The sequence below is a fragment of the Olea europaea genome, chromosome 13, assembly GCF_002742605.1.
Source record: "Olea europaea var. sylvestris chromosome 13, O_europaea_v1, whole genome shotgun sequence".
NCBI lineage: Eukaryota > Viridiplantae > Streptophyta > Magnoliopsida > Lamiales > Oleaceae > Olea > Olea europaea.
In genome coordinates this window covers 7,090,566-7,099,533 of record NC_036249.1, presented here as the reverse complement: position 1 = coordinate 7,099,533, position 8,968 = coordinate 7,090,566, and the positions used below count along the sequence as shown (strand labels likewise).

At 36.1% G+C, this 8,968-nt stretch overlaps 1 protein-coding gene across 1 annotated transcript; it reads left to right on the top strand.

Annotated features, from left to right (window-relative positions):
* Window positions 1–374: 374 nt before the first annotated feature.
* On the top strand, window positions 375–6,066 carry LOC111407455 (hydroxyproline O-galactosyltransferase HPGT3). Its single transcript, XM_023036933.1, has 12 exons — window positions 375–772; window positions 894–957; window positions 1,884–1,933; window positions 2,049–2,239; window positions 2,661–2,721; window positions 2,881–2,953; window positions 3,174–3,297; window positions 3,465–3,552; window positions 4,309–4,359; window positions 4,705–4,776; window positions 5,128–5,240; window positions 5,731–6,066. Exons 1-12 carry the CDS (start codon window positions 630–632, stop codon window positions 5,751–5,753), a joined length of 1,053 nt encoding a protein of 350 aa, XP_022892701.1. The 5' UTR covers window positions 375–629; the 3' UTR covers window positions 5,754–6,066.
* The last annotated feature ends 2,902 nt before the right edge of the window (window positions 6,067–8,968 follow it).

Sequence of the window (8,968 nt, the reverse complement as noted above, 5' to 3'; positions counted from 1 at the left end):
TTTGCAACTTAATACTTATTTTGGAGAGCTAAAAAGTTTATTTTGTTAAAATGGAGCCATGAGTTTCACAAAATGAGCGTTGAAAGTAATTGCGATGTCTGGTTAGAATTAATTGTTCAATTTAACTTCAATTCTCTCTAACAGAAGGTCAATAAGAAATGATACACATAGGGTTCACACAAAACCCCACCAAATACAATAATTGGGGTGGCTAAGGTATTTTTGGCAATATTTTAATTACATGAGATTTATCTCACGTGTCTAATCTGGGGGAATCCCACAGAATCCCTCTTCTGTACATATAGCATAAACCTAGGGTCAATGGTTTGTCAATTACCAATTTGGTAAAAAATAATTTCAAGGATGTACTTGAAATTTCACCACAACTTCTGTGACGAAATATGAAATTATATTGACAAACAGCGCTACTGAATATGGACTCTCTGCCAAAGTCAAGAATTCTTCAAATCAACTTCGATGAATCAAATTCGATTCCATTTTGGACTGTTATATTAATCGTTCTTCCTCAATTAGCTAATTCTTAAACAATCATCGCGGCTGTATTTTAATGTTTTCTTTCTCTCTTTCTACGCAATTTTTCGATCGTAGATCAATCAATAAGCAAAACAATGGAGAGCAGCTTACCATTGACAGCGACGTCGTCGTCGAAATCGGAGAGGCGATCGAAATCAAAGAATTCTCAGACCACCTCGAAAACCTCTCTCGTTATGGCCTTTCTCTCTTGCCTCGCGTGGCTCTACGTTACCGGACGGTACTTGGTTTTTTTGAGGGGCATGTTTTTGTTATATATATTTGTTAGTGAATTGATGGAACTTGATTAGTGAGATTTTGATTTTTTTTTTCGTGATCTGGTTCTTTGTATCTTCTATTAGGTTGTGGCAAGATGCAGAGAACAGAATGCTACTGTCTAATTTACTGAAGAAGAATTCCTTGCAGGTTTGAATTCCCTGTTGCTTTAACTTTCCTTCTTTTTCTTTTGTTTCTATTTGGGCTTTCTGAGAAAATGTGGGGATGCACAGGGTAAACAGAAACGAAAAAAAGGGGGAAATGTATCTGAGGAAAGAAATTGAAAACACTGTTTCTGTTGAAAATTTTCCACAAGGGAAACAATAATGCTGACGGCAAATAAGAGTTGTTTTAGCGTATAAATTGGTGAATGACCGAATGAGCCTGGTTGACTTTCTAATTAACACTTTAATTGTGTGATATAAGATGCTAAATGAGGCTAATAGGAATGCCCACCTCCGTCGCATATTAGAAAATAGTGGATTTTCGAGTACTATTTTTTAGGCATTATGAGATGTTGGTTTCGTGATACAAAACAGAATGAAGATGAATATGAGGTGAGAGGGAAATAAACTATAGATCTAAAAGGAAATCTTTTATGAAGTGCATTACATAGCACATACTGCAGATCCAATTTATGATTAAGACGGATTTAGCACTTGTGCTATGTGAAAAGGAGACTAAAGCAATGCCAAATGAAGGAATTTAATAAAGGTCATGCTAACTAGTGTTTGGGCAAAGGAATTGGTCCTAGACGAAGGTGAACGAACAATTAAGATTCATTTTGATGTGCCTAGATGTTTGGAATGAGAAAAAAAAAAAAAAAAGGAGTTTTTGATCTTTCAAATGCTGAGAAATTATTTTCAATTGACTTTTCCAGTCTTACTATTTATATTGTGAATTTGGTTGCCCAAAATGTTGGATGCTGAACTTGAGTTTCACTTTTTATTACTAAATCATTTAGTTATGAGCGGAACATGAGTTTGGGAAGGACAACCCCCATCCAAACCCACACATAAAACACACACGAATAAGTAAATATTAATAAACTATTATCTCTGCTCTCTTATTGGCAGCGGCCCCAGGTGCTTACTGTGGATGACAAACTAATGGTCCTAGGATGCAAGTATATTTCTCAATATCTCCAATTTACATTACATGATTATTAGATAATATGCTTTTGTAATGGGTAAGTTTTTACTATTTAAGATGCACTTAAGTTTTTTACTGTGTACTTTTAGGGATTTGAAAAGGAGAATTGTTGAAGCTGAAATGGAATTAACACTGGCAAAGAGTCAAGGTTACCTTAAGAGCCAAGTGCAGCAGAGTGGTTCCTCTTCTGGTAAAAAACTGCTTGCTGTTATTGGAGTTTACAGTGGTTTTGGGAGTCGGTTGCGGCGTAATACTTTCAGAGGGTCTATGACATCAAAAGGTCAGTATAATTCCTGATTTCTGCATTTGATCCTTAGATTGATTTTAGTGTTTTTAAGCTGATACTGCATTGATTATTAGTGAGTGTCCTTACACCTTATAATATTGTATTTATTCTTTGATAAAATTGCACATGGTCCAACTTTCAGTTCCAACACTTTACAAAGACAAAGACCTGTTATAACTGTGAAATTTCAATTTTTCTGTAGATGGAACTGATTCTTGTTGCATTTTATTCTTCTTTGAACCATTCTTATTTTCTCCACTTTTGTTGTCATTAAAGTCTATTTCACATGTACGTTTAACCATGCCAGCATTAAAGGGAACAATTTCAAATGGTAATAATATCTTTAGATGTGATTGTGGTTAGAAGATTGTAAACTTGAATTTATTATTAATGAACGTGAACGTCGTGCTTTCAGGTGTTACTTTACAGAAGCTCGAAGAAAGAGGGATCATTGTACGATTTGTGATTGGTCGAAGGTTATCCCTTCCACTTAGAAACTGTGCTTCCTAATTAAGACCACTTTATACACTTTTTCCTTGTCCTTTTCTCGTCTGCACTATCAATGTCTGATGAGGAATTACCAAATTTGTCAACTTAACTTAATGAAACATTAATCGGTTGCTTGAATTTTGCAGTCCTAACCGCGGTGACAGCTTGGACCACAATATTGATGAGGAAAATCGCGTGAGAAAGGATTTTTTGATTCTTGTAAGTTATTAATCCTTGTTTGCCTAAAATTGATTCATAAATTTGTGTTGTCTAATATGTGTTTTAAACTCTTTGTATCTAGTAAAAGGTTTTCTTGTCATTTATTTCTTGCTGCTCTTCTTTAGTATTGGTTTTCCTTCAATTATTAGGAAAAAAAAAACAAACATTTACTTGCCATGAAAATTATAAAATCTGAAAAACTGCATTATGATTTTATTAGGATGGTCATGAGGAGGCTCAAGAAGAATTGCCCAAGAAAGCAAAATTCTTCTTTAGCACAGCAATCCAGACTTGGGATGCGGAGTTCTATATAAAAGTTGATGACAATATTGATCTTAACTTTGGTAAATGCTGACATTTTATATATTTTTTTTTAAAACATGTCTGCTTTTTGTGTATCTTCCCTGCATCTGAAAGTATTTATCCTTGTGACTGGTTCTAAATTTCACATTAATGTGGGAACATTACAGCTTGATAGCATATACTCATATATGCTCCATTCTCTTGGCAGATGTGTTGATTGAACTTATCAAGAGTCGACGTGGTCAAGATGGTGCTTATATTGGATGCATGAAGTCTGGAGAAGTAGTTTCTGAAGAGTAATACAAATAATTTTGCTTTGACTCAGTTTTGCTTTGCATTGTCTATTTTTCCGTAGTTAGAGCTGGTTAGACTACCAGTGGCACCTGAACAAGTCAGCAATTGTTTTTCCCCTTGTCTACAATTAATGCGGGAATGTAATTGTTATTGTTAATTTTTTTGCTTTTATTGGTCTCCACATGACTCCCTCCTGGCCTTCTTCCCTTGAGACATCCCCTTTTTTTTTTTTTTTGGGTCCAGTGGTAGCCATCTTAAAATTGTGTGAATTGTTTTTGGTTAACGAAAACCTTTATATCATCTTAGCAGCCATCTTGAAATCCTGCGTGGTGAACTTGGTACCATGTCATCATATAATCTCCTCTCTATATCTAGTAGTAGTATATGTATGCTGTTACTGTGATGAAAAATGTAATAACTTATATTATGTTCCTATATATATTTGGTCAGTCCTTTTGATAGTGGGGTTGTGGTTTAGTCTTGGCCACTTCCTTCTCAGTGCTTTGAGGCCTTCTGTTGTATTTATTATGTACATGTAAAAGAATTTGGTTTTGTTAAGGAACTACCACTGAACTATTATTATCATGCAGTATTATATGTGCTTGCGTTGTTGTGTCTGCATTACTTGTGATCTATTCCATATACTATCTAAACAACTTGAAGTTCTGTATATTACATTTGAAATACTCACGATACAAGTTAGTCTCTTTCACTTATCAGTCATCATCTTAAATATCTAAATATTGTTTAAATTTCAGGGGAAAACTGTGGTATGAGCCTGAATGGTGGAAATTTGGTGATCAGAAAACGTAAGTAAACCAATATAAGAAGTATGGGATATTTACAGATCAGAATTTACATTTGTGTAAAATAGATATGGGTTGCTTTTAAAGTTCTTTTCATGGTTGAGGATTTGTTTTGAAAGCGCACACACACATTCCTCAAGTTATTGGCACCTAACGTGTTCCAGTTGAAGTCATAGGCACCTAGCGGGTTCATTTTAAGATGAGTGTATGTTCAAAGTTATTCATTTTTTTCTTCTTTTTTTTATGGGGCTGGTTGGAAGGCGGAACCAATCTTTGGGGGTATCATCAATCCTAATTTTGTATGAATTAGTATATTAACTTATTAAGTGACACCAATATTTTTTTCAGGTACTTTCGTCATGCAGCTGGTTCTATTTTTATACTGTCAAAGAATTTGGCTCGGTATATTGACATAAACAGGTTAGTTATCTAAGCTTAAGTTGGAACCACAGTTTTGATTGGCAAAAGATCTTTAAGTTAAATCCTTCTAGCTAGTATCCAAGTTTTCAGACTGCCAGGTACTTGAATGTTAGTAATGCTTATGGGTCATTCTTGGCAGACATATGATGAATATTACTGTAACAATGATTTTATGACCATCTTTAAAATTGTATGGCATTGTTTTGGGTGCAAGATCATAATTAAAGTCATTTTTTTATCAAAGCTCGAGTCCTATCATGATAAACCGAAAAGAGTTGGGATTCTTCAGTCTTCATATTAAGTATGGATGTTGCGGAGCTTTAATATTGTTTTATGCTGCCTTCGCTGCAGTGTATCTTTAAAGGCTTATGCTCATGAGGATACATCAGTGGGATCATGGATGATGGGTCTTCAAGCAACTTATATAGATGACAGTCGATTGTGCTGCAGTTACTCGAGCCAAGGTAAATACACAAATACCATGTTATTTCAACAGTTTGTATCCTGTCTATGCTATTTATCACTATGTACTTTGTGATATGCATTCCATACTGGATTAGTTTTTCTATTATATTTTCCTTTGGGTGGGGATGGTGTTTGTCTTTCTTTTTGTCTTTTTTGGAGGCAAGGACGAAAGGAGGAAGATAACAGACCAGCAAAAAAAGGATGGAATACTTGGGATCAGCAGAATTCTAAAACTATGGAACTGTGTTATTTAAAATAAAAAAAAGAAATAGAAATAGAAACAGGGCAGCCTTAGTTTAAGTAAATGGTTCTCCCCCATTGCTTAACCTGGCCACTGGAATAATACGAAAATGCAAGGCGTTGATTTAAACCAAAGTATGTCATTTTGATGGTTTTAGGCTTACCAATAATGATCCACATTTTGTACAGTTTGTACAGTATAGCCCAATTTTACATGATATTAACATAGTTTGATTTATTGTATTTCAGATAAGGTGTGCTCATTGGCGTGAGAATAAAAGCTAGCTGTTTTTTCATCACTCCTGAATTCTGTTTGGGCAGGAACTAAGAATTGCATTGGGTGCGTATGGAATGTGGCCGGGGACCTGATTCTTTGTAGCATTTAGTTACCTGAATGATTTGTGGAAAATATAAGTTACAGCATTCTTTTCATCGAGTCAATCTTACTCAATACAGAGGATGTACACAAGTTGGCTGAGACTTTGTACCTACAAAACTGAAACTTGTATGGAGTTCAGCTTTAGGTGTATAATTCTTGGCATTTTTCTCAAACAGCCATTTCTTACTTTTCTAAGTTTTATTTCTCCTCTTATGCAAGCTAAATTATGTGCACTTGGCGGTGTAAACAGGGCCTTGCTAGCGCCGCTTTTGTTGCCTGCCGGCCTGGAATGCCTAAATTACTCCTGGCACAGCGCATAGCCACGTCGTGGACATAGCAAGGCCAAGCCAATAGTATTTTAAAGAAAATATAGGCTTGGACCCTGCCATGCCGAGCCCAGCTGAGCTGTAAGGCCGCCCAAACCTGGACGGCTGGCTTAACACTTCCAAGTCCATTGTGATTTTATATGGGCAACTTACAAAAATACTCTTAAAATTATAGATCTTTTGAAAAATCATACGAAAAAATATTTGGAAGTAAAAAATATTGTGTAATATTAAAAAGTGACACAATGTCACTTTTTTATAATAAATTGTCACTTTTTAATTAAAAAAAGTGGCACAATATCACTTTTTTATGATAAAAAATTGTCACATTTTAATTAAAAAAAGTGACACAACGTCACTTTTAAAAATTTTATGTCACTTTTAATTAAAAATGACATATAATGTCACATTTATTATGTTTGTCACTAAAAAAAATGATAGAAATTAAGAAAGTGATAAACACTAAAAAAATTGACAAAATACTAAAAAAAAGTGATTGACGAATTCAAACAATTGACACATATAAAAAAAAAAAAATACACGTATTAAAAAATGTGGCGGAATAAAAAGTGAAACACTTGAAAGTGACAATTTAAAAAAAGTGAAAAAAAAGCCTGAAAAATGAAAATTAAAAAAAAGGGAAAAAAATTCAAAAAAAAAAAAAAAAGTGAAAAAAAAAAAAAAAAAAAAAAAAAAGTGACAAAACACTCTGTCAACCACCCATACAACATCATCTCTACCTACAACTTCACCAACTTTCAACTCAACCAGTCAGCCACCTCAAGTCCAACCACCACAAGCACCACCATAGCGTAACACAATGCAATTCCTCTCTCTTTCTCTCAAGCTTAATAGAATGGGCAATGGCTGGCCCAAATCAATTGAGCCTGAAGCGTCATCAAGAAGAACCCAGCTGGAAAATGAACCCATTTCTAATCCCAAAAAATTCAAGCTCAAATTATGGCAGGCCCAAATCAATTGATCCTGAAGCTTCATCAAGAAGAACCCAACTGGAAAATGAACCCACTTCAAATCCCAAAAAATCCAGGCTCAAATTCCAGTTAATCATTGCGGCCACTCTCAAAGTCGCCTTTGCAGTTTCTGATGCACTTGTAATGGGGCTCCAGCCAGAGCAAATTCTAGGTCAATGCACCCGAGCCAAGCCATATCCAAGACCTACAATCGGACTTGCTATCCCGCTCTGTGTCAACTCACTCATTAACTTCCCCATCTTCAATAGATTACAACTTAACCAATCGGGCATCTCAAGTCCCACGACACGACCTCCGCCAAATCCAGTAGCAAGTCCATCCCAACCACCAACATTGTCATCTCCACTGCCGACACTACCATTGGCTGTACCTCCACCACCAATGTTTTCATCGCCAACATTTCCACTGACTATGGGAGTTTTTGGAATTGAGGGTTTTGATTTGGGGCCGGGTGGGGTTTTGAGCGTATTTAATACGTGATTAAATGTTTCAATTAGTTTTAAGAGTATTTTTCAAAATTCTCATTTTTAGGGGGTATTTGGCCTAATTTTCCCATTTTATATTATCTTATTCTCTGAAGACCAATATGATGTTAAGTATATGATCTTGGGTTGTGCTTATTGTACACAAGACACTCTTGCGTATAGCAAGAGGTACAATGGGGGGGTCCCTCATGAAGTGGGGGGCTGTAAGCTTGTACAGACCTAAGTGTTGTATAAGCAAAATTTTCCTATTATCTTGGTCATGCCTAGTTATAGTCGTTATAGGGCTCTAATAAATAATTGAAACAATTCGAGCTCCTCCACCTACATCAAATTCCTAGCAATAATCCTTCAAGAGAGCAAAAAATAATTGTGTACATGATGTTTTTTGTTCTATGTTCGCAGTTCAATCTTAGAGCCTGAAAGAAGGTTCAAATTTTTGGATAGATACATCTCTAGCATGTTATCCCCAAAATCTAGATAGCTACTGATGCTACCAAAAATCGTACCTGGTGATTTCCTGAGCTTGAGGATATTGAATGAGCACGATCGTAGTCTTTCGGTACCTGAAACAAAGGCAACAAGGTATGTTCTCTTCGCCCCTCCAATACTTAAGTCAGAAAGGAAATTATGTGCGTAAGGCTATAAACTAAAATAATGAAAATGTACCTGAACAATGCCCCCATCTATTGTATTTATAGAGGTGGGTGGTATTCTCCTAGTAGGACTCAACTAGCTGGGTATCCTTATCCGTTGGAGTCATGTACGATTAAGGAATCAGACAAATACCAAAATTCTGCTTAAGACAGAGTCCTTATTAGGGTCAAGTATTGAAATAGTAGTCCAGAGTTAGAGTTCCAAGTAGATAGGAATCCTATTGGATCAACATAACCCAAGCCGCTCAAGGAGAGGAATTCTCGAGGACATAATATCCTGAGGACCTCAGGCGTACAGAAGCGTCGTCACACGATTGCGAATCCTCGACCATGTGTCATCGAGGAAAATGCTCGAGGACATCAAGCTGCAATATGGTGAGGGAGTTATTTCCAGTCATCTAGGATAATGCTCGGGTATGGACGAATAATAAGGTGTATCACAGACCCCCGTGCATCCTCCCTTGGGATCGAGCTCAAAACAAATTCTCAGGGTGCGAGATGCAGAGAGATCAAGGACGTAATGAGACCTATCGTCGAGGTCAATACACGGAGAAGAGACGTCAAGTTGAAATGCACGAGTATGGGCTATCTCAGTAAAAAAAAATTATTTGGATGGGTGACATGTGGCCAGGGTCAATGGCTGGGATTGATG

Coding starts and splice junctions, on each gene's coding strand:
- LOC111407455 (XM_023036933.1), top strand. CDS start 630: ATGGAGAGCAGCTTACCATTGACAGCGACGTCGTCGTCGAAATCGGAG. Junction 1,934..2,048: donor CTAATGGTCCTAGGATGCAA/GTATATTTCTCA, acceptor GTGTACTTTTAG/GGATTTGAAAAGGAGAATTG. Junction 4,360..4,704: donor AAATTTGGTGATCAGAAAAC/GTAAGTAAACCA, acceptor TATTTTTTTCAG/GTACTTTCGTCATGCAGCTG.